This window comes from Prenolepis imparis, unplaced genomic scaffold (genome assembly GCF_030444845.1).
Source record: "Prenolepis imparis isolate NDT839.2.m4 unplaced genomic scaffold, iyPreImpa1.0 SCAF_5, whole genome shotgun sequence".
In the NCBI taxonomy this organism is placed as follows: Eukaryota; Metazoa; Arthropoda; class Insecta; order Hymenoptera; family Formicidae; genus Prenolepis; species Prenolepis imparis.
In genome coordinates this window covers 4047332-4073595 of record NW_028141163.1, presented here as the reverse complement: position 1 = coordinate 4073595, position 26264 = coordinate 4047332, and the positions used below count along the sequence as shown (strand labels likewise).

The 26264-nt window shown below is 32.2% G+C and overlaps 3 protein-coding genes across 4 annotated transcripts; 1 reads left to right on the top strand and 2 right to left on the bottom strand.

The window, feature by feature from the left end:
* Window positions 1-20: 20 nt before the first annotated feature.
* Window positions 21-2960, bottom strand: Cdk5 (cyclin-dependent kinase 5). The gene is made up of 7 exons (XM_083038102.1): window positions 2849-2960; window positions 2552-2640; window positions 2074-2267; window positions 1909-1996; window positions 1589-1760; window positions 1163-1374; window positions 21-566 (listed from the first exon to the last, which is right to left on the bottom strand). The coding sequence occupies exons 1-7, from the start codon at window positions 2883-2885 to the stop codon at window positions 459-461; spliced, it is 900 nt and encodes a 299-aa protein (XP_082894228.1). The 5' UTR covers window positions 2886-2960; the 3' UTR covers window positions 21-458.
* Window positions 2961-2975: 15 nt separating this feature from the next.
* LOC145936184 (uncharacterized) lies at window positions 2976-5957 on the top strand. Of its 2 annotated transcripts, none has more exons than XM_083038105.1 (4): window positions 2976-3122; window positions 4766-4828; window positions 4906-5019; window positions 5486-5957. In XM_083038105.1, the coding sequence occupies exons 2-4, from the start codon at window positions 4820-4822 to the stop codon at window positions 5867-5869; spliced, it is 507 nt and encodes a 168-aa protein (XP_082894231.1). In that variant the 5' UTR covers window positions 2976-3122; window positions 4766-4819; the 3' UTR covers window positions 5870-5957. The 2 variants fall into 2 exon arrangements, with proteins under 2 accessions (XP_082894231.1, XP_082894230.1); XM_083038104.1 differs by lacking the exon at window positions 2976-3122 and adding an exon at window positions 4353-4602.
* A 5094-nt stretch (window positions 5958-11051) lies between these two features.
* Window positions 11052-21820, bottom strand: LOC145936597 (uncharacterized). Its single transcript, XM_083038913.1, has 3 exons — window positions 21588-21820; window positions 15552-15633; window positions 11052-12242 (listed from the first exon to the last, which is right to left on the bottom strand). Exons 1-3 carry the CDS (start codon window positions 21660-21662, stop codon window positions 11317-11319), a joined length of 1083 nt encoding a protein of 360 aa, XP_082895039.1. The 5' UTR covers window positions 21663-21820; the 3' UTR covers window positions 11052-11316.
* Between the last annotated feature and the right edge of the window lie 4444 nt (window positions 21821-26264).

Here is a 26264-nt window from a genome sequence, read left to right as displayed (position 1 = left end):
TAAAGAAGGGAAATCGATAATTAAGACTTATTTAAGATATTGGTTTATTGATATAATAATTATTTAATAAATAAATCGCGCTTATAATATATCCTCAATCTCGCGTTAAAATCTTTATATTCATATTTTTCCGTGACTTTGACAGCAAATTATGCGTCTGCGTCTTCGTGCGTGTCTTTCCTTTTCGTAGAATTTTCACTTTCAATACAAAGAACGTTGCTGTCAGAAAATAAATTACCGATTTTTATCGATTCTTCCGTCATTTTTTTTATAAAACAATGAGACACCATCGGTGACTACTTCTTCTCGCGCGGCTACCACTTCATCTCGAGCGCATATAATATATATGTATATATATTAACAAACGATCTTTGCCAGTGTTTTTTTCTCCATGTTTTGGTCGCTGCGCATCGTATGCGCTAAGTTTTCGATCGGTCTAAGCTAAGAGGGATGATTCACTATTGGCATCGGTCATTCTTTATGGCAGGGTTTAAGTCGTTGAAGTATGGATGCGCCATCGCTTCTTCCGCCGACAATCGTAGAGCCGGATTACACACCAATAATCTCTGTAAATCAATCAGATATTTTACATATAACATTGATCAAAGATTTAATATAAAAGATTTAATATAAAAGAACTGGTAAAGAACTTGTATGACGTAAAAATGTCAATTTCGGAAAATTGTTTTTTACAATATAATTTTCTTTATTTTATTTTATTTCATATATATATATATATATATATGTATATGTATATGAAATAATATCTATTTAATATATATGTATATATATTACTTCTAGAAAAAATGAGAAAAACAATTTTGTATTTTTGAATCCTTAACATTTTCAATTCTTATTTTAACATTAAATTAAGGTTCGATCGGATATATTGAAGCTTTTTGTTTAGTTACTTACGATATAAATATTTATACTTTGATAATATTTTGAATCATCTACACTCTAGTCTCATTATATTCTATCAATTCGTATTGCTTTTCGTTAAATCGTGTGTTATAGATTTATTAAAATTGTTAGATAGCGACGGAAAATATTTATTATGTAGTTAACTTATAGTTTTAATATTTTCTATACTAAATAGAACTGCATTTATATGTATCACATTTCTGCTGTTTCAATAATAAAAATAAACCACGTGATTTACCTGGAGTAAGTCTTTGCCTCTTGAAGTGAGTTTGGGTGTAACCTGTGCCAGTCCTTGTGTGGGATGGTACTGCGGGAAGGGCTTGTAATCGGGAAGCGTCGTTAAATCTGGCCAGGTTTCCTCGGTCGGTGTGCCTAGCATTTTGAATATTCTTTTCAATTGGTCATCCACATCCGATCCAGGAAAGAGCGGTCTGCCGGCATTCGCCAATTCTGCAACATATCGAAACGAAGTATCAATATTTTATTCCGTAATAATATATATAAATGTGCATCGAAAGAACTTTAATTAATTTTTCTATTTTTTTTGACAGACGGAAAGAGCAAAATATTTCTAAATAATCTTGATGCCTTATATAGATTGAAAAATAATTTCCTCAAAGATTGATCTGAACTCTTTAAGAGAAGTAAAGTCGACGACGATTACCAGCGAATATGCATCCCGCGCTCCACATGTCAATGGACGTTGTATATAATTTTGCTCCGAAAAGAACATCCGGGGGACGGTACCACAATGTAACAACTTCCGCTGAGTAACATTTTACAGGAATACCAAATGCCCTTGCTAATCCGAAATCGGCGAGCTTCAACTCCCCGTTCTGCGAACAATTCTCTACTTGTGATTCAATACTCTCTCTTAAACAACAAATAAGATAAATATTGTCTTGCGTGAAGTAATAATTTTTTTTCTTACACAATATGTATATAAGAAATATTAAATATATAAATATACAGTTGCATCTTTACCTTATTGATGAGTAAGTTCTGTGGTTTGAGATCTCTGTGCAGAACATTTCGGCTATGGCAGAACGCTAGTCCTCTTAGTAACTGATATCTGAAGGCAAACAGATTCATGATAATTTTGCTCATAGCGAAGTAAATGGATTCTTTTCAACAAATAAATCATCTTACAGGAATGATTTAACGACGTCCAAATCAATCTCCCCATTTAGACTGTCAAAGTACTTCTTTAGATCCTGATCGCAGTGCTCAAACACCAAGGTGAGCTTCTTATCGCTGTGCAGCACGTCATAGAGGCGAACTATATTCTTATGCTTGAGTTCCTTCAGTAAACAGATCTCCCGTAGAGCTGACGACGGTACACCCTTGAGAGGAACGTAAAGAGCACACGAGCGGTAAGATGCTAATATCAAGGAGAACTTTGCCGGCCTTCGTCGAAGGAAATTATTTTCGATGCGACAGCGTCGTCGCTTTTATATAAATAAAACACGAGCGATCGATTAATTAAATTAATCGGAACGCCGGTGTCGCGGCAAACAGCAAGTGGGGGGCAAACGCTGCGACGAAGGGGAAGGATTACGTGTGTGAGAAAGAAGGGAAAAAAAAACACACAAAGATATACAAATAATATCGCGCGAGCACTACCTACTTCATCGTCATCGTCCAGTCTCACCCGCTTCAGCGCGACGATTTCGTGTGTCTCGCGATTCTTGGCTTTGAACACGGTGCCATAAGTGCCTGGAAAGAAGAAAAGCGAGAGTCGGTACAGGAGGAGAGAGAGAGAAAGAGAGAGATAAAGAGGAGGGTAGTGTTGTGTTGTGTTGACAGCGCACACACAAGGGGATGATGCGGCCTGTCAAATATACCGGGCGGCCGCGCGACACAAGGGACAACCGACGATGACGCGCACCACGTCGCGATTCCAAGGCGCTCGCAAATGGCTCACCTTCTCCTATTTTCTCGAGCTTCTCATACTTTTGCATATTTTTGCTGATACCACGGGCGGAACGCGCACGCACGCACGCACAGTCGCGCACAGTGTTTATCGCACCACTGCGCGGGCCCGACAGACGCTCTGACGCGCGACGGTGCTGCCAACCTGAGAGATTTTATCCCCCGAACAGCTGCTACCAACAGTCGCAGCGTTTTTATTGAATTCTCTATAACCATACCGGAAGTAAGAGTGGGGGGGGGGGTATGACGATTCGAGAAAAGGATAGGTATATGTTGGATGGATCGCTATCTTTGTCAGGGATATGATTGATTGATACTGATAAAATTGATAAATAAAATCTAAACATTTCCTGAAAATTGCATATACGCTTTTATTGCTAATTAATATTTGATGAAAAATGTTTTTAGTTCTTTTAGTTAGATCCTCTTTCTAATTTAATATTCTAATATTTTTAATCCTAATAATTTGATGATAGATCATATAAATATTTATTTTTTATTATTAATATATAAATTGTTAATATATATATAAGATTCCCAGCGAGAAATGATTGGTCGAATCGACGTCAATTCGACATCAATTCGACCAAATTGACGTTGATTCGACGTCGAATCGACATCGATTCGACCACCATTTCTCACTGAGTTAATATATAAATTTATTTCATTTTATTATGCATTATATATATATATATATATATATATATATATATATATATATTAATATATAACAAGTTTTAATCTACTTGACTCATCAATATCGGCGTGTTATATTAAAATGAACATCTAATGAATAATTTTGTAAAAGAGCGTAAAACATTTTACGTATTGGCATATGACCCTCTAATTTTTAAAAATATCTAAAAATTGTTAAATATTAGAAATACATATTAATTTATAAATGTATTAAATTAAATGTATAAATATATAAATATATTTTTTATTCATAATATTTCTTTGCTACTTTATATTAATATAGAGTCAAATTCATTAACCTTTATTATTAAATGTATTATTTTTACGAGAATTAAAAAATATATTTTACAACTTATACTAAAAATTGAAAATTATCATTACAATGCAACATATAATACATAGGAATATAATATATGTGCATATATTATTAATAATGTGCATATATTTCATTATTAATAATATATGCAATGTATTATTGATTATTCAATTTTCTCGCCACAACTCGTTTTCGATTATCTTATTCATTCGACTTCAGTTGAATCTGGAATTTTTGGCAGATCATTATAGAAAGAAAAGAAAATTTCTAATCCGTCATTTCTTGGTGTTATTTTGAATACAATTTTAATATTTAAATCCAGTTTTCTTCTTTAAAATTTCTGAATTGTGATAACGATATAATTATGTATCTGATATATCGCTTTTTTACCAGTGTAATTTTTGCGATGATAAACACGATTATCGTATTGTACATGTGTCAACGCGTAAGTCACAATCAATTTTATAACATGTAAAATATTTAAAATGCAAGAGAATATTGTATATATTATATACTCTTTTATCGAAAGAAAAATTGAGATTTAGATTTACTTTATATATCCATAAGGAAGAAAAACATATTTCGAATTGCGTTTTAATTACAAATTGGGTAAAATTTACTTACTAATTGGTTACATAGAAAGTATATATAAATAATGTAATATTTTTCAGTTTTTCCGAGTGATGAGAGCACATTATCAGATTATGGCTGAAGCTGAGAGATTCAATTCGATCGTAATATATATTCCACGAAAGCAAATGATACATTAAGTTCTCTTTAATTTATGATTATTTTGTAATTAATTCAAATCTTTAGTTTACATTAAGATTAGTGTGACGTATTATTTTAAGTAATATTGAAATAATAATGTTAATAAATAATATTATCAACCGATAGATTTCCGAATCACGCGCGAGCCTCGATTATATCAGCTCGAAGGTATCTCAAGGAATGGATCAGGTACTTTTAATTAAATTTATCTCCACAACTGAAAGAATAGTACGACACAGTAATATTTGATAAAATTGTTTGTACAGATAAAGGAGGACATCGCCAGAGAATTGTCCATTACCGATAATTTAACGAAGCTTAGTTCGAAAATAGGATTGCTGCTGCAACGTTATTTCGAGTTGGAAGAAGGATTGATCGAGGTATAAACGATAAACCGAGATAAATAATTAAGTTTTTTCTTTTTCGAGAAATAAAAAGAATTGAACCTTCTCCTTAATAATATATAAACTTCAGTAAACTCCAACATCTTGCGATATATTATCGCAAAATATATAATAGTAAAATATATATCCGGAAAATATTAGAAAATTATTGTTATTATATTAGATGAAATTATAAGTATAAATAGATTTTATATCTTTTTAAAATGTATAAAAATTTTCGTATTAATTATCATAATTTAGCTCAAATATCGTATATATACGTACAATATATTATTGTTTTTATATTAGAATTGTCACAAAAACCAAAAAGTTGCAGTAAAATAAATTCAGAATCCGTTCGTCATCAGCTATTTGACAAAAGAGGTCATATCTTTAAATTAGCTTATAAATTATTGTACTCGATTGTAATTGATTAATTAATGATTCTGCTTCTCTTTGTCAGCTGGTGCGAATGGATTACAACACCAAGAGTGTATGGATCGAAACACCAACTGACATCAACGAGGAAGTCAAGAGTATTCTCACAGCGATGAGGAAGAAACAACCTCAGCAGCAACAATCCGAACGTCCTCGAACGCCGAGGAAGCTGCGGATATCGACGAATTCCATGGGAGTGAAGGAGCCACATAATCCAGTCGCGGGTTCCAAGTTCCTTACATCACAAACGTACGACATCGCCGATCTCTCGAACGTGACGACGTCTGAGAAACAGGAAAGGCCACGAACGCCCGCTTATCCGGAAGTGCAGTTGTTGAACGATCCGAAACCGGCAGAAACCTATGCGAAACCCATTGGTTTCCGGCCGTCCTGGAAATGCGAGGCTTAAAGTGATCAGATAAATTTGTCAGGTAAATTTGTTTTTGTTATTCTTTCGATTTTTTTTCTTGATGATTGTCTACGTTTCTGAAAAATGTGCGGAAGAAATTATATATGTATATAAATAAAATATAATATCTCAAATAAAATATAAAATAAAATATAAACAAGAAAATAATTCCTTTATACTATAAAGGAACATGAAGAGAGAAATAATGATGAAGACGACATAAAAAGGTTGTAACCGTCATATTTTCATGAAATTATTTGATATTAAAAAAACTACGTAATATTGAAAAATATATACTATGTTATATCTAATAACACAGTGACTTGTATACTGTATACAACTTATGTAGGTTTTATTTTTTTTCTTTCAAGATAAATAAGATGTTACTTATTGTTAGAGAAGTAATGTTTTATTTTTAAAGATCTTATTAGCAATCTTTTTATGTTACGTCTTCAATCGGCCAGTCATTAATTATCGTTTTCTTTATTTAGATAGCACATTTTTGTAGAGTGACAACATACGAGTAGAGAGGACGAATCGCGTAATATACTTATTTATATAATCTTGAATTGACCAAATTTCGTCAAAGTGGCGACAGCGTGTAAACTGTCTTAATTTGAAGGATTAATCGCGAAAAAACATCTTTGCCGGGTCACATAATCTTTACTTTGGACATAAAGATATCTTGAGTATTTTTTTACGCCATCGAGACTTTTTTCTCAAATGAGTTCTTTCAAAGAAGAACGGCATTCCATTGCATTTGCATCTCTTAATCACTCTTAAAATATGAGTATTTAATTTTGCGCACTATAATTCCGAAAAATGTATACGTTGATTTGAGAATTAGTATATACAATTAATTACACAGTAACAATATATACACGCCGTGCATACCAGAATGTAAAATTGAAGTTATTTTTGCGGTACAGCGTGTCTCAAAGAGTCGTCAAAGATTGCAGCAGCAAGAGTATACGTATGTGAGAGCTCCTTTCAAATAAATCTCCCCGAGTATTTTATTTAACAATTATTTCGGAATCAATAAATGGCGATTGATTTTTTCTTTAATTCATTCTGAAAAATCTTTGACTGTCCAGTCCGATCTGTCATATAGATTTAATCAAATCAATTTAAAGAGCAAATAAAATAAGCTCCTTATAATTTTATATTTTTCACTTGATTCACATACTTTATCTATAGGAGGATATTTTAAAGATACTTTATCTATAGGAGGATATTTTAAAGATATTTTAAAATTAATGGATATTCTGCCAGCAGATTTCATGACAAATATGGATTTGATTTACTCTTTGAAATTTATGTGATAGGCCTTCAATTGTCGCAAACGTTTAAATTCTTTACTATTAAAAATATCTTAAGAACATACTATATATTATTCAAAAAAATATATTTTTTATATAAAAGTTTAGTTAAAATTAATCAAAATATACGAAAGACTTGGTTATTATTTTTTTCAGAGTTTGCAAAAATCTTATAATTTTTTCAATATTAGATATGTATTTCGATATCAACATTTTCCAATAAAATAATCGCCATTTTTCTGCTAGTTTACTCTCTTAAGAATTTGTGATTTAAAATACATCCAATGTGAGATTTTAAACAAGGAAAGATTAAGTTAAACGATCTTCAGGACATCATCAGCTAAAGAATGCCCAGTGATGTCGCGAGAAAAACAATCTCACGAGCGATTTACATTTCACATCGATTAAGTTTGTTCTTAAACGTGCGACCATTAAAGGGCAGCAGAAAAGATGATCCCTTAATTTGCAAGGTTGAATTAATTTTGCCGAAAATTCACGAGTTTTAAAATTAAACGATTTCTTTTTCTCTGAAACGCGAACGAGCGAACGTGATTCGCGTGTCAGCTAATAATGTCTCTTTGCCCTTCGCCCTTTCTTCACCGACCCCTTTCGTCCAGTTATTCTCTCCTCCTGCCAATTAACGTTGCTGCCTGTCCGCCAGGTAATTATTGAGCCTCTTGACGAATCCGCTCCAACCGACCCGATCGATCTCGTCAAAGTTCCGTTTGAAGAAGCTGTCGAACGCAGTATCGATCTCGTCGATGTTCCTCTTGGAGAAACGATCGAACACCGATCGGTCTATCTCGTCGAAATTACCTGGCCGTACATTCGTCGAGCGAAATGGTCTGCAATAATGGTTATACGAGAGCATATTATGCATGTATTTATGTGTAGAATAACTTGTTTGTTCATTTAAATATTTTACTTCTCTCAGCTGGATGTAATATAAAATGGGAATAGATATTTTTAGATTTTCTATTTTTTATTTTTTGAAAAAGCAATAAAGTTTCAGAGAGATATATCAAAAAATACAATTTAAATGCAATTTTATCGAAACACTTTTTAAATAAAAAAAAAAATAGTTATAGAAAGAAAAATCGGATATAGCGATTTTCTATATTTTATTTCTTTCGAGATTTCTTTGAAAATAAAAATTATTATTTTATATAAAATTATTATATAAAATTGTATATAAAATAATTATATAAAATTATTATATAAAATTGTATATAAAATAATTATATAAAATTATATTAAATTATTATTATGTAAAAGAGCGCGAACAAGTAATCTCTTGCAGTGAATATGGCAAGTAGTTACGGTCGGAAATATTCAAACAAGGAGTTATTGCCGGAACTAGTCAGACATGACACGAAGGAAATATCGACTCTTGTAGTCAGACGCGAGAAATGAGATATGATCGCTATTCTTTTTTATTTTATTTTTTCTTTTTTTTTTTCTTTCAACGAAGTCAAGCGAACGTAATTGAATACCTGCATGGTACTCTGATATCCGGAACTTGTGAAAATGGTGGCATTAAACGAAAGGGCAATAGATGGTACAAAAATTTTATCGAAATACTATCTGTAACAGCGATAGTTCGAAAAATTGGAGAAAAGAAACTTTTACAATTGCGTGTCACGATAGAGTATTGCAGGCCAAAAGTATTATTCAATATCAAAACTACGGATAATGGGGTCACTTCCTTTTGTAAGTTTTTCTGTTTTCGTCGTTGAATAAAACTTTTGTTGTCGTGAAAGAGAATCGTTAGCGGCGCGCAATTTTCCCTCTGATTTTATCGTATTATTTTTTTTTCTAGCTCATGTAATGTAATCGAATATGTAACACAGCGATACCCGCCTCGTCTAGGTGTGTTTGTGAGAAATAGAGTGAAAAGGTAATGATCGAGCTCGCATTTGTGGAATTGCCGGTGGAAACACGACCGAAAAAAAGCAAATACATCAAATTTGATGATAAGGAAACCAAGCCCTTTGCGCATGAACCTTTCAATAAACGACACTTGACCCTTTTATCGTCGGGACAGGTATAGAAAAGTGACGAGAGATCGCGAGGAGAGAAATAAAATGCCCGGCGAGCTGTATGTATGTTTATATAAATAGCGAAACAACTAGCAGTTATTTCGTCAAAAATATAATCTTGATCAAAGTGGGGATAAGAAATCGTGTTGCAGTTTCCTTGAAAATAAAATCTGGAAATAAAAATAACATATATACATGCGCGGAATGAAATTCGTGAACTTTTCATTCCGCGCATGTATGTTATTTTTATTTCCAGATCGAAAAATACTTTTATTCGACGAATGACTTAAGAAACTCAAAGGTTCTCTATTTTATTATAAAGATTACGTGTCTCTTTGAAAGCGAATAAAATGTTTTTTATATATGCATCATATTTATGTACTATAAAATTAATAAAAGCGCGCAAATTGAATCAAATCGATATTAATCCGCGAATTTAATTTATTATAATTAAAAAGTTTATAATTAATTTATAAAAAGTTTCAATTGAAAGTTCTGTTTAATTCACCGCGCAAATTATAATTAAATCTACATTATATATTCTGCTTAAATAATTTTCTTTCGAATTATCTGTTACAATTCTCCAAATTTATTCCTTTGGCAATCTTGATTTTCAATTAGAATATTCCAGTATTAAAAAATATTTGCGTAAACAAAGGCGTCTGGAAAGATTACAATTAATTTTTTTGAGGAGAAATTAATACACGAACATTAATGTCTTTAAAGAAAATTTTATAATCCTTCGAGAATGCATTTTCTATAAAAAAAAACAAAATTATATATTATGCATTTAATTGAGAATATAATGTCTTCGTTTGATCAGATAGTCCATAAATCCTGAAATACTTTAAAGTGCAATATTTAATGAAGCGCTGTATGGATAAAAAATTTGTTTGATGGAAGCCTTTCGTTTTAATAAGCTCGCATTTTATCATCAGATACGTCGCGTGCACATGCATATCAATAATAACATCTTACCTGAGAGGTGCGTATCTCTTGTTTTCACCAAAGGTTGCTCCAGATAACGAATCCAACCCTCGACGTGCCTGTCGCAGACCGTTTAAATTACGACTGCCCGCACCTTGAACATTTTAAAAAGCTGCAATAGATCTACGTTGATTTTATGATGTGAGATTGATGTGAGAGACTGAATAATACTACAAAAAATACACAAACATCGAACGATCAAAAGAGTAGATACGCCTGTAGATACAGATTTATTACTCTTTCTATTGTATGAGAGAAAACGATAAAAGATATAATGTCAATGCTCGAATGCTTGCTTTTGTAAAACGATCAATCAGTCATTCGATGATTATTATAACGAGCTAATATATTCATCCCTTATTTTTATATCAAATGTGTGTGTGTATTACAAATATATTTGAAATTAAGAAGTTTTTAAAAGCGATGTATAAATATTATGTTAAGAGAGAGAATATCACTTTTTCGAAAAAATATTAATTAAAAAAATTTAAGCTTTTTAATAACATATTATGGAACATATATATTTTCAAATTCAATTTTTATTTATGAAATTAATTTAAAAATCTGGAACATGTATAATATAAATAAAATTAATTATATCTCGTTATTATAAAATATGTATATGTATAGACAAAAAGAGAAAGAGGGAAAGAAAAAAGAAATGTAATAGGAATGGGAAAAATAATTTGTTTATAATAAAGATAAGGTAAAGTAATTATGCGGTTAAATTCGTTTTACATTTTTCATATGCTCTTCTTTTCTGAACTGAACTTTTCAATTTATTATTATATATTTTGTGCGATTTGTTTAATTTTTTAATTATACCAAAATTGCATGTCTCTTATAATGCATATTTATTAAAATATAATTAATCAATTCCAATTTTTTACATAAAGTATACATAATTCTTGGACAATTAGGAAATCAAAAGTAATGTCGTAAAGAAAGACATTTAATAATCATAAATATAGTCATCTTTCGCATTTACGATAATTCTTAAGCTCTTAAATAATTTTTTTTCTTCATCCCTTGTAGATATCTTCGGATTCGGCCCAATCAGGCAAAATGACTCCTAACTTCTCACGAGATTTTCACCGCCGATCTAGTTCAGGCTGCTGTCGGTTCTTATCCGACTCAGTCTTCGTGCTGCGGCTTGCAATCGTCTTGAGTCTACCGCGGCTTGTTGCAATTGTCTTGAGGCTACCGCGGCATCCAATTGTCTTGAGGCTATCGCGGCATCCAATTGTCTTGAGGCTACCGCGGCATCCAACTGTCTTGAGGCTACCGCGGCATCCAATCGTCTTGAGGCTACCGCGGCATCCAACTGTCTTGAGGCTACCGCGGCATCCAATCGTCTTGAGGCTACCGCGGGCTGATTAACGCGTCGCCTTGCTTCTATATTCGAGTAGGCGCGTCTTCTAGCCAGATTTTCATCATCGATTTGGTCCGGATTGCCCACGAGATGTTCACCGCCGATCTGATCCGGGTGTCTCACGAGATGTTCACCACCGATATGATCAAGGTTCCCCGGGATATGTACCTCGCCAATGTGGCCTAGATTACTCACGAAATATCCACCATTCTGGTCCGGGTTTCTCACGAGATGTCCACCACCGATCTGATCAAGATTTCTTACGAGATGTCCACCGCCGATCTGGTCCAAATTTCTCACGAGATACCCATTGTCGACACGATCTAGATTGTCGTCATGACTTTTCACAAGTCTTCCATCGTGCTCTCTTGAGTTGTCCAAAACATCATGATTGACAAGCTGATGCGTGTATAATTGACCGGCATTTTCATACGGATGATGATTCGATGAATCTATGAATATTTCGGAGTTGAGCGGAGAATTATGGATTTCGCCACGCAATCCATTAACAGAAATTTTCTTTCGTCCTTCGAGTATTTCATCAGAATCTGAATGTTGGCTCAAGTGATTCTCTAAATCTAATAAACGTGTGTGCTGGTTATTATTCTGTCCGTAGGCGTACGGGTCATCGTTTCGCTTCGTTCTCTCATTCGTTCCTACAATAATGAAACAATAAAATTAATTAATAGTTTTCCATCCGGTATTAAAACCGATATTATTTTGGTGAGTGCAATTTTCGATGCTAAAATTTTCATTACGCCGTTTATTACATCGGACTTTTCAATACCATATGTACATTTTGCATTAAACAAATTAAATCATGAACATAAAAGGAAAAATATAATACAAAAGGTTTAAATTTTGTATTCAAATGTAAAGTTCACCAAAATAACACGTTATTTGTTTCAATCCTCATTTATTCGCGATATCAAATCACGATTCTTATTCATGCAACTATGCCATGCGTTATAAATTAATGTCTGCTATGTATTTATTGAAAATTAAAAATTAAAAATATTGTTTAAATATGATAAATACATGCAAAATTATCACAATAATTAATATAATTATTTGACGATCAACAATCAATCTTTCAACAGCTGTTAAAAAAATACATCAATTTTCTCGATTTTTTATCATGCGATGCTGTCTATTTTACACGATAATATATGCACACAAGCCATTAAAATCGATATAGAACCGTAAAGGATGAATATGCACTTTATTGTGCAGTAGGAATTTGAGGAATTTTATAAAAATTACGAAAGATCCGAGTGCGAAAGCATGCGAGGCGAATGTCATGTCGTGGCATGCGCGAAGACAGGTGACATTAACGGAGATTTTTCATGCCTAAATTGTTATTACACGCTTACCTTCTATCGTGATGTCGACTATATGTCAACATATCGCACGTAACAATTTTCTGCACGCTTGACACTCGCACACGCGAATTTTTCCCATTGCGAGAATCGAATTACATGAATAAGTTGATCGCAAATCTCCCAAGTGTGTCGTTCAATCTCGACTCTAATTGTAAGTCTCTATCAACTTTTGGTTCGATTATTCTTGAACCGGCAGATACGCGTGTTTTGCATAAATAATTAATGAGCACTATCTAATAAAAGTATAATGTATACGTGACAAAAAGAAAATATCAGGGTCGAAAAGGATCGAAATGTGTATAAATGATGCGAATTTGTGCGAATTATTAAGTCAGGAATATACGACCGCATTTATATATTAATGTTTCATTGCTGTTCGAGTTTATATATTAATTATTAATACAATAGTACTTGGGCGGCCAGAAAAAACAAGAATGTGCTTTATTAATATTTAATTAACACACGTATCCCCTCAGTTGAATGGACAAATTTGCTAATTGTAAGATGTTGCGTCGCACAGAGTGTAATGATCCTTACAGAAAATCAGAATCAACTTAAAAAGCAATCTGTAAACGATTAATCGATAATCTAAATATTTAATTCTCTATCTACTTTTGATCTATTATTAAGAAAATAGTTGTGCGTATATTTATTACTCTCCTTTATTTGGACTTTGACTATTTTTTCGCAAGAAAGTAGTTCAATTAATGGTAAATATTATATATTATGATTTTATACTAAAATAATCACGTACACAAATGTTGCTCATTTATGCATTTCTTAAATTGAAGTTAAATTGACTAAACGCGCTAATTGAATCGGTACGAACAACCAATTTAAATACTTTAAATTGCTATTGTTTTCCTCATGCTTTGTTATTCAAGTGAGTGTGTGGGCGATCTTATGTTTGAACCATAATGCTCTATAATCAAGCCATAAAATGCAATCGGAAGGATGATAACCGCGTCGTAAAACGGCGGTTCTATGACACTTTCTGTTTATCAGGGGTGCATTCAAACATGCTCTATAATCTATTGTTGATTTAATCTTAATAACTCGATTTCGCGACGAGACAATGATTGGTTGACATAACATAATGCACTTTATGATCTTTCGTCGACTATATGAAACAAAACCGCGTTGTTCATGAATAACGCAACTCGTAGAGGAAATTTTAATTCTGCAGCATTTAATCTTAGAAACCTTAGAGAGAAATTTATATTCCTCTATGCACATATCTTTTAAATCTTTTATTTCTCTTTCTTCCTTAAAAAGCTTTAATAAAATATATTCTCCGTTTTTCCTCTTCTCACAGAAATTTTTATACTAAAGGTAGAAATATGCAGTTTTCAAATATATATAGATTTTTTTATGTCTTCTCTGTATAATGATATGTCTGTAAAAAATGAAATATATAAAATAATGTTCAGTAAAATTCCTTTCTTTCTTTTGAAAAGACTTTTTTTCTCTTCTAATGTCTTCTTTCCGCAATAGTTATATACTTTTGTCTTCACATTAATGTGTGTAATTATTTAATATTAATTTCAGTTAATTTAATAATTTTGTGATACGTGTAAAAAAAAACTATTTCGGACTAGCATAATTAATAGATATTCTCTCACAAATAATTAATTGAGGTGTATAATGTAAATACAATGATTTATGCGGGTAATTAAATATATCAGGCAACTCTAGGTAAATAATTCCGTTTCTAGATCGCATTACATAGAAGTGATACATCAAAGGGCAAAGGATCACGGTTTACGTACAGTAGCCTCGCTATGGCTATCGATCACGTACCGTTTTTTTCCCCGACACAATACATCATTTACTATAATTAGCCGATGAATACACTCGCCAGTATGTGAGAGATGACGAATTACTTAACGCATCAATCGCGTGTGATTGCAAAAAGTTTATGGCGATAAAACATTTCAGAAGGTAAGATAACTTGTATTTTTCGGATTTTATTCGTATCTGCTGATGTTCGTCGCGTGATAACATAATGGACTTCAAACAGAATTTATTTATGTATTTATTTATATATTTATTGTGATGATCAAAAGGAGAGAGAAAAAGAGAAGCTGTATTTGATTTCGCAACTGCATATAAGGTATACATTTCTTTTACGATAACAAACGATTTAAAATGCATAGATATTGCAACTCTTCATCTCTGTATATCCTATTTATAAATACTGTCGTTGATTATAAATTCAATCTCCCAGTGTAACGTTAGTAAAAGAATTTAAAAAAAACTATTATTTATATAGAATATTGGAGACAAACACGCGAAATAAATGAGAAAAAAAATCCAAAAAATTTGGCTAACATAACTAAATAATTAAAAAATGACGAAAAGTAAAAGACGATGATTAAAAATAGTAATAATAATAAATTTTATTTGTATTTATATTTTTTACTTAATTTAAAGGATATACATTTAATAATCTTACAATATTAGTTTCAAAAAGTCAGAACTCTGACTGATATTTTGAAAAAATTTACATTGTTTTTTTAGACAGTTTCTCTTCTCTCTCCATAATAAGCAAATAAATATTTTTTTCTCTTCAATGATACTCACTGCGATCTTCCAAGTATCTTGCCAAGAAATCCGACACTACGGGCGATTCATATTCGTCCCGTTGCACCGTGTTCGATATACCCTGTAACAGGAAAATGAGCAAAACTTTTTAATTATATCCACAAGCATCTTTTGTTTTCGTTACAATATAACTGTGTTGTTTGAATATTACTACACTTTATCAACATTCATTATAAAAAGAACGCAGATTATACATATAATTTAACTTTAAAATTAGTATTAAAAAATCAGGAAATCAGGTAGGTAGAAATCACATGGGGGAAAAATTTCACATCAGTCTGATTGTAATTAAAAAAAAAATATATATATATATATTTCGAGTTTTTAAAAAATAAAAAAAAGGATAAATTTAGCATATATAAATATAAATTAGTAATATCAATAAAAAAATAAAATTAAAAAAATTTTTATTCATACAAATAATATGAAATATAATAGATGTCCTATATTTTTGTATAATTATAAATATCATTAGTATCATAAAATATAATTATCATAAAATTGTGTGTTTAAAATCACAAATAATTTTTTATGAGCTTGCAGCGTGTCTCTTAAAATATATTCGTGTCGCGGCGATACATCTATCTATTTATCTTTTTAGTAAAAAATTGCAAAATGTATCGCATATCGCGTATCTTTACGCTTTATGTATTTAGATCTAGATCGAAAACGTAAGATCTTTTATTTATTCGCACCAAACGCATATAATTATTCATTTCAATACATAAATTTCAGTATCTGTCCAACATCGATAGGATCGAACGAGCGTTGCGATACAACACTGGAAGAAGAAAGAAAAGAAAGTTGCGTGTATGCATAATGCAAAGCTTAAGATCACGTAAAGAATTACCGACCACGTGTTAAAGTCCCGTGACGACAGCACGTGCTGGTCGTCGTTTCTTGCGGTGCGATGGCTTATCGAGGACTTGCACCGAGGACTGCATTAATTGCTAATTGCAATTTTTCGTTCGTCGCTTCGGTGCTAGGTCTTACTTTACTTCCTCGCGGATCGAACTTTCCTCGCCACAGGTGTATTATAATATAAATTCCCAACATAATCGTTCTGACTTCGGTTAAATTGAAAATGCATTATGACGATCGATGTTGTGACGGTCGTGTGCATTCGACGAATAACTCTCAGACTTTCACATTATTTTTTTTTTCATGTTCGTGACAAGCAATGTACGGTTCTTTCATATTTTTTCACCTCTTCTCGTGAATTTGTTCGATTTGTTTGACTCTATTCACAAATTGAATTTTATTATAGTGGAGATAGAGAAATAATCCATTTATAAGATAACTTGAAAGGGGGAAGACAATCTTTTAAAAATAATGTGTTAATTAATTATGTAGGTATCATGTTAATTAATTAATTTTATTTTGCAGATATCTTATTTAGAACTTATTTTTCTTCAAAGTTATATAATTGGTCGTTGTTTTACTTAATATTAATACCTTTGCAAGAGTCTTTCAGGTCGACTCTAAATGCATTCTGTTAACTACATTTACAGATCGATAAATTACTGCGCCGTGTCATTTACTTGACTCGCACGACTAATTATAAGGGTTAAAGTCGATACCGTGTCGAAGGTTTCACCTTTGTTCGACGAATAGCCTGCTTTTTTTCATGTCGCGGTCGAAAGACCTGTTTTTTCACTCGTCGAGCTTATCGATTATACGCGGAACATTCGACGAAAGGAAAAACTAAGCGTCACGCAAGCATACTTTTGTACGTTTTTACTCTCCCTTTCTCTTATGAAGAAACACAATGCGTTTTAGCGGTTCAATCGAATTTTATGTAAAAGCTTTTCGTAGCCTCGCTTCGAGGTCTTCCGGAGAGCAACTGCATGTCGGAAAGGATAGAAAATGAAGTTTCATGTGCATCATAAAGCGCCGAGGGATAGAAAATTTTGCGGATTTAATTTCCTTCTCTTAAAACCCAGATGGCGACGACGGTGTAGCTTCGATCGAACCTCCGATGGAATCGCGTTTCTCATCACGCACCGTAACTTACAGCGCGAGACACGTATATAGTAACTGGGGGCGAGTTGCGGTTCACAGTTGATCAAGTTAATGAAGTTTCGAGCCATTTTAAATAAATAACAGGATAGGAGGGGGGGGGGAAGCAATTGACGAGTAATTAAATGCTTTCCAGGAAGCAAAGCGGTGTCGTACCGATCTTATTTACGACGATCGTAAAACGAGGGTTGCGAAGTTTTTGCATATAGAGAAGTCTAGAACGTTGCGTTGTAAAGAACGTTTGACAAAAATTTTATTTAATTTAAATTAAAAATTAAAAAAAGTTTATTTCTATTAAGCATACGAAAAGATTGCAAATTTCATGAAAAATATGATATCGTCATGTAGGCAATATTGGAATATTAAATTATATATACATTCGGGGAAGTATATATATCAAAAATTATGTAAATCTAGAGGGAGAAGCTGTATGTGCATATACAAAGTATACAAAAAGAGTAAAGTATAAAAAAAGACTGCAACTGTAAAATAAAAATATAATGTTATCATATATTATGTAGTTAATATATAAAATATTTATATATTAACTTAAATTAATTTATATTGCATTTATATTGCATTCGGAGAAATAAATCTCTCAGAAATTACATAAATCTAGAAAAAGGTATGCACATACATAGATGCATATGTCAAGAGTATTTTAGAAATAATTAAATAATAAACACGGCGTGTGTATATATACATTTTCCTTATTTCTCGAAAAGTCAAATTTAATTTTTATTTTTCATTTAAAAAATTAAATTTCTTCTAGTCTAATAAATCAAATAACTCATACTATATTTTGTGTAAATTTACTTATAATATGATAAATATAAAATATGAATATGAAATAGAAAAATAAAGCAACTGTAACTGTACCTTTTGCATAATTATTTTTCCGATTAAAATATTAACAATTATACATGCTACATGTTCAAGAAAGTTACACATAATGCATATCTATCTCTGTATAAATCCATTGCGTGCGTGCATGTATATACGTGCGATCATGATTATCCGTTGGTGCTTAGAGTGTCGCATCGCTCAACTATATAAAAATGTAAAAGGGAATTACGCGATTTCTCCTTGTGGAGAACGCCAGAAAGACCATGTGGGACATACATATACATCGATATTTTCGCGAACACACGCATACGCTGCCTTTTTACAACGCGAATCCAAATATCATCCCAGGTGCATACCGCCTAACTGCCTTATGGGCACTATTAGTATGCATGGGAAAACTTTTGCGTGCAGGAACGCGCATACACGGTCATGACATATATACCGTGCAAGCTTTAACCCATTCGGCGGATTTGGTTGCTGAGCTTAAAGTCTCGCGAGCATCTCTCTCTGTTTCCGATCCAGTCTCGACTATCGCGATTTGTCCTTGCAAATTACAATCTCGCGTGTACTTGCTTTACGTTTTAGCATTTAGAGACAGCCGATGGTATCGTCGGCTGAAATATATAGAAGAGAAAGAGAGAAAACTATATGACATTTTAAGAAGAAAATACATTAATCTCTCGTTTCAAAAAATTCTCTCGCTCTGCTTCTCCTCGCTGTATGAGATAAATGTCAACTGAAAGCGGTGAAGTCGAAAGAAGAATAATGCGAGGCTAAAGTCAAGTCTTTTTTTTCAAAAAGTACAACTTACATTAAAGTTAATGTTACATTTAATTCGAAAGCTCTAAAATAATGATATCAGTTTCAACTAAAATAAGTAATAAGAAATACAATTTACACATGTTTTCTTTTTTTCATTTTTTAGAAGAAAAATGTAACTGTATAAAATACAAAAAATAGTTCCGAGTTTTATTTTTACATACTCTCTCTCTCTCTTTACGATCGATCTTCACTTATTCCATTTCGCGGCGGCTCGGAAAGGCGGTGATTCTCTTTTGCGATGCCTTTTATCGAGACGATGCTTTTTTATCAAGAGACGCTGGCTGTGAGATCACTTCAATCTGCGGAAGTGCGAAATGAAAGTGGCAAAGTGCAACTTCCTCCGATATGTCGCCACTTCGAAACTTATCGGAGAACAAGAACGGGGCGAGAATCATTGAACGTATAGTAATCTCGCGCGGATAATGTCTCGTGGAAAGGTCATGACACGAGAATAGCGCGCGAGAGAAGACGCTATTTGACGCTGTGAAGAAAAGGGTGCACTTCGTAGAACGGATGCAACAAGTTGCGAATGCAACGAGGCGCATCGTGCTCCCGGCATTTTATCCGGTAAACAACAAGAGCGAAAAGCACACGACGAGATAAACATCCGCGATCCGGGTTTCTACCCTCCTCCACCCCGGAGGGGAGTTCGATGAGGGTAGGATTAATATAAAGCGCGGGACTACGCAAGTAAATCTTTGAAGCGGAGGCGGGATCGCCGTAATTACATCGTGGATACACTGTGCCTCTCTTTATTGCGCGCGTTCTTCATTAAAAAAAAAAAATTTCTCGCAAAAAATTTCCTTGCTCTCCGTCTTTCTCTCTTTTGCAGAACGGTTCTTAATTTAATTGTTCATTTATTGCTCTTTGCCGGAGAGATTAAATATCGTTGTCATCATCTTTTTTAAATTGACGTTTTGAAAGTAATATTGTATAAGCATAATTACCTTGTAGAAATAATATATAAATACAGTCTATGTTTATGTACAATAATAGCAGGTGTAATAAGTTTAATTAATGTTGAATCATAAATTATTGTGAATTTCTGGACCACATTTTGTAATCTTAAAACGCGATAACGTCGAAAGATAACATGTTCGGACAGTCGATTCCATCAAAGCAAAATGTCCAGTGTCACGCGCTTTATCATTCAATTATGTTCGCTATAACGTGACGAAATTAATTACATTCCAGTGGCGCGCGTAAAAGTTAAACACAATTCAATCTCGTTTGCGTATAATACGCAATTGTCGAAATCGACAAACAAACAGTCATACACTCATGTGGCGCTCGTATTATTACTCGCAATTATAGTGATTGGCAGCGTGAATACGCGCCTGTTGCACGCGCTCGCTGCAAATTAAAGCGTACCAATGAATTTGTATCTTCCAATTTATAGAGTTAAAATTAATAAATCTACCTTCAACGAAAAATTTGGCAAAAATTGCAAATTAAAGCGTACCAATGAATTTGCATCTTCCAATTTACAGAGTTAAAATTAATAAATCTACCTTCAACGAAAAATTTGTTCGTTGAATAACGACGAAATTAGAAACTTTACATTTATATTTTTGGGACAAATTGCCTTTGGGGATTCGATACACTGTCACACAATTTTGCATAAAATAAATACAAAAAAAAACAATTGGGAATTGCTACTTTAATATCATTTATATACGCAAAAGTTATTGATGTGCAAATTTTCACATATGTGTAGTTTTTGAATTTCTGACATTTGTTTATCATTGTTAGCGAGAAAATTAAACTTTGGAATTTGAAATTTTCCATGGTCGCTTTTTTATTTCTCGTATGATTTCTTTATTATCAAATGTATCGAATTTTTTATTTTTGCATAATAGAGAAAATGTCACACAGATTTTTAGTTTAAAAATTCTACGCGCAAAATAATTCAATTGGTATTATTAATGCGAATCTTTATACATTACACACGAAATATTATTCTTATGTAATCTACATATTTTCTTTTGAAATGAATTTAATTCTTTCAAATTGAAAATGTTTTTCTGCATGTTGAAAATATTAAATAAAATTTTCGAATCTATAAATATATGCTCTTGAACAAATTTCTCTCAATTTTATTTAATAATTAATAACAAAATCAATATTAAAAAAAAAACGAAGACATCTTTTAGCAACGAGATATAATAAGGAGAAATCCATTAAATATAAAACATTAGATTCTGATTCTGAGTTATATTTACAATCCTGTGATTAAATAATTTATTTCGGTCGAATATAAAGAGCGCGATTAAAATTGCATTATCCACGTGACGCGCTGACACGAATGAATGAATATAGTTTATTTACCTGAACGGGTCCGGCCGTAACCGCGTAAGCGGCCACGCCGATGAAAACGATCGCGATCGATGAGGGAAATGCCATCACGCCGCGACGTCCGGTATACAGGATGCCTCTGGTACCAAGGGGATGCTGGGATGCCTGGGTTCTCCAGGGGAAAAAATTGTGATTCGTCGCTCGATATCTTCCCGTGGATGCTCACGCTGTGAAAAACGCGTGGAGTGCCCCGAGTCTCGTGCTTCCATGAAATATATAGAGGGCTGCGTGCTCCTCCTGTTTAGCTTTAGGAAGGGGCGCAAACGTCGCGCGTGCGTCATAGTCGATGAACACTTTTTATCTGTGTTTTGTGCACAAGACGATTGTGTGTTTGTGGGACGAATTAATGACTAATAATACGAGAGACTGTATCGAATAAATAAATAATAAATATATGAACTTAGAATTTTCAGCAACGTAGATATACGAAATGACCTTAATATTCATTCCTCACGAGAGATTGATTCCTCGTGATAAATAATTCCTCGAGATAAATCTGTAATTATGTCTAAATTTAATTCTGCGTTTAATAAATTATATACATATATACATATATATATTTTAAAGTATCAATTTCATAAAAATTCTCTTTATATATTTCTATTCTTTTTCAAGAATAAAATGACAATCTAAGTTTATAGAATCATTCTGTATTAAAAAAATAATTGCTCTTACAATGTGTTTTGTTTTTTCTAAAAAAAGGCCAATATCCATCTCCTATCGATAAAAACTATTTTATAAACGATGATGGAAAATGTTTTCGAAGTTTGTCGCACACATTAATCACAAACTGATAAAAACGATTTAACAAATTTAGCCCTTTAAAAATGCAAATATGTACGATGTACCCGATAAAATGGCGAGTTCAGTTATTCCACTATATCAATCTAGAATATAATAACACTTTACTAAACTTGTCAACTTGAGCAGCCAGTTTTTTCCATCATACATCGTTGTGTACCGATAATTTTAACGCTATATACATTTTAAACTGTCTAAACGAGCAAACGATTAATAATCGTTTATCAAAACCGACGTATTTTCTGATCATTAGTAATTCTCGTCACACCAAGTATTTCTCGATAACGCATCAATTAATGTCAAACTTCAACGTTGCATCTAAATAGCATTTAGAAGAGTAGAGAAGGAGATTAATATTGAGAGATGAGCGGTTTGTACAGATTAATATCACTTAAGAGGTTAACAGAAGATCATTCTTCGACATCTTTCGGGATCTGTTGAGCATTTATTACAAGAGGATTACAAGAGAATTACAAGAAAAATCCACAAGATTTTAATAAAAAAAAAAAAAAAAAAAAAAAATACGCTTGAACAAGACATCTCAGTAAATATCGTTTGGACCTTTTAACAGCCTCCATTTTGAATTTGTATCTTAAGACCTCTTTGCTTTGAAGCCATATTTCCGTGTGCTTCGTTAACTTCTGGATTATAATTAATTATTCCACCCGGATACGAAATGTTATATAACTTTGGTAAGATGTTAGCTAAATTTCACAAGAATCCTTATCAACGATGAAGAAGCTCTTAACATCGTTTGTAGTGTATGATCTTATCTCTAATAAGTTGTAAATGACGTAATATATATATATATATATATATATAATATATAATACTAGAACATAATATCATAGGTTATATTAGAAGTTAAATATTTTATATATATAAAGTTAATTGTAAATTTGGAAAAAAATTAAAATCACAAGTTTTAAAATACTGTTTGAGGAATTTTCAAATTAAAATTAACTGACAATAATAGAGGAACAAGTTCTTCTATTATTAATTTTTATCTTTGAAGCTTATTTATTCAAAGTTCAATTATAATTAATAAATAATAGCTATTACGATCAATGCTTATGAATAAAAAATATATAATAAAATGTATAATTTTAAGATACTTTGTATATATATAGATATAGAATATCGTAAAACTATGTCAACGATATCTTCTGATGTCTTTTTAATAGTATCCTTTTTTAAATAATTTGGAATCGGTTTTTCCTTAACGAAAATATCGAAGAAGATCATCATTTTCTGCAAATTTCGCAATTTTTTCTATTATATATTTTTGTAAATAAATCTAATATATCTAAATAAATTAAACCTTTCAATTATTCTAAATTAAGTAATAAAAAAATGTAGTTTTGTTAATCTTTTGATCCCAAAATTTAATGAAAAGCCCTTCTTTTTAAATCTTCTTTATAACTCAAAATTTATTAATGTTTCAATATTTTTTAAGCTAAAGAAAATCCATCTCCAAATTGGCTAGAACATTGCTATTAAAAAATCCGATGATTTTGAGACACTGCATACAATGTTTATTTAAATCGCTCGTACATCTCGCGAAGAGAAGGAAGAAATATTTTCTTCCCAGCTTTGTTACGAGAGCGACATTTTTACGATAGTCGACGACAAAATGTTGGAAAAATGAATGCTGGATTGCGATTATATCCTCGCGATACTTTGTCGTCGTAGCATGACTGATCTAATCGGATCGATCCAGTTCACGCATGTAAATGGAAAAACCACCAGCAGAAATAGGAAGGAAGAGAGGGAAAACTAGTATATACCTGTGCGATCGATCCTGGTCTCGCATATCTAGTGCAGAAAATAATTATTGACCGTAAAAGTTGCGTATATCTGCGTGCATAGTTTATATGCTCGTCGGGCATAAACAATGCGAAAATAATTATGAAACAAAATTGAATGATGAAAGTCAACTGACAACTAAATGAATGTATGATATATGAGAGATGTGCCAAAAAAAAGTACGTTTCACATTTGCAGAAACGTACGTAATTCATTGATGTCTCTAATATTATTTAGAAATTCTTCTGAAAGAATTAATAGCCCAAGTATATACATATAATAATTAATATTAATTTTATATTTAATATAATTAATATTAATATATTAATAATAATAATAATTAATATTAATTTTATATTTAATATAATTAATATTAATATATTAATAATAATAATAATTAATATTAATTTTATATGTAATATAATTAATATTAATATATTAATAATAATAATAATTAATATTAATATATTAATAATAATAATAATTAATATTAATATAATAATAAATTCTGCGCAGGAAGCGTCAAAATATAATACATAAGTAATACTGAAACCGATCTACAAATCATGTAAGAATAATCTAATCTAAAATTACTCGTGAAATATATATGAGATATGTTAAGAAATTGTCTTGTATCCATGTTTATTTAAATATTTGCGGATTATTTTTTGACCGACCTTTAACAATTATATCGGATCACATCGAGAGTTAACGAATCACATATTTCGACGTTAAACTCTATTATCGTGCATGCCATTGTCAATGTAATAATACACAACATTGTTCATAATCCCTTCAAAGACCCTTTGTAATTCGGCATAATCTCCGCGATCAGTAAATTGAAAGGTATTAACGAGTTTCTACATCGGGGGTTACGCGTATTTTGCGCGATTGCGAAACGCGTTGCGTAATTTCGCTGCGAATCCCGGCAAACGGTTAACGGAGGGCGAAACACAGTGCGTTTTCATTTAAACTCTCTTTTTTCTACATATGCCATATAGGGATAATAGCGACATTTCCGTATCTCGCGCTCGGTTAACGCCGCCGCGAAGAGAGGACCCGTTGTTGTTGCTTCGATATTTCGCGACGCGTCGTTAAAACTTATGACGAGCTCGTTAAAAACGGGCTCTGATTCTCGCGTCGGCAACCACATAAATTCTATTCCGATTGTTCGTCCGAATGTTGGTTGGCGTGACACGTCGCTTTGACGATAATCGAACGCACGTTAATTTTCCGCGAGTCGTCCGCGGCAAATTAAATCTCAATTAAAACTACTCGCCAAACAACGCCGTAATCATCGACTTTTGGGAAAATAAAAAAAACCACGCTAAATGGATAACTAACATATAACTGATTATTTTCATTAATGTTATTTTTTAGGATAAGGACAAAAATATTGTTGCATAATTTTAAGAAGAAAATATTTTGTTTCGAGAATTTTTTGTTAAAGATTGACTCTAATATCTGATGGTATTTAAGAGACTTACAAAATTTTTAATAAATAAAATATTTATTTTTAATAAATAAAGTATTAATCGCTTTCTTGCAAGAAATTTGGAATAAATAATGAGAGTCGTCGAAGAAATTGACGCGATGTCAAAGACACTGAGCTGAAATGAGTTTAGATATACGTCGAAAAAAGTTTTCTTAATATAATGTGACGATATATCAATACATATATAGAATATACATGATGCTAAATTGCGCGCTTGCGGAAAGTCTTCCGCAACATTAACAACTTTAAACTGCTTCGCGAGCAAGCTTCAGCGTAGTTGAATATGGTCTGCTTGAAAAACTGCAAATAAATTTTATCTCGCAAGCCATTTCCCTGCGCCGAACTCGCAGCTCCCGAATGTATTTGTCAATTCAATGGTGTGCATGTCGTTTTTTGCGTCACGACAGACAACAGTAAACAGCGGAATTGGAATTTTATAGGTGTCTACTAGTCAAATTTACTGCGCAACGTCAGCCACGAGACAAATATTCCGAATGAAATTGACGGACGCCCTTACTTGCCCCGTCTTGGCGGTATAAGGTCGAAAA

Bases quoted from the DNA above. Each gene is read 5' to 3' on its own strand.
- Cdk5 (XM_083038102.1), bottom strand. From the start codon at position 2,885: ATGCAAAAGTATGAGAAGCTCGAGAAAATAGGAGAAG. The intron at 2,268-2,551 runs GTAGGTAGTGCT...GTTCCTCTCAAG, and splicing joins GACTGGACGATGACGATGAA to GGTGTACCGTCGTCAGCTCT. The intron at 1,997-2,073 runs GTAAGATGATTT...GTTTGCCTTCAG, and splicing joins GACGTCGTTAAATCATTCCT to ATATCAGTTACTAAGAGGAC.
- LOC145936184 (XM_083038104.1), top strand. From the start codon at position 4,552: ATGAGAGCACATTATCAGATTATGGCTGAAGCTGAGAGATTCAATTCG. The intron at 4,829-4,905 runs GTACTTTTAATT...TTGTTTGTACAG, and splicing joins TATCTCAAGGAATGGATCAG to ATAAAGGAGGACATCGCCAG. The intron at 5,020-5,485 runs GTATAAACGATA...TCTCTTTGTCAG, and splicing joins TGGAAGAAGGATTGATCGAG to CTGGTGCGAATGGATTACAA.
- LOC145936597 (XM_083038913.1), bottom strand. From the start codon at position 21,662: ATGGCATTTCCCTCATCGATCGCGATCGTTTTCATCGGCGTGGCCGCT. The intron at 15,634-21,587 runs GTAAATAAACTA...TTCCTGTTACAG, and splicing joins TTACGGCCGGACCCGTTCAG to GGTATATCGAACACGGTGCA. The intron at 12,243-15,551 runs GTGAGTATCATT...TCATTATTGTAG, and splicing joins AAGATACTTGGAAGATCGCA to GAACGAATGAGAGAACGAAG.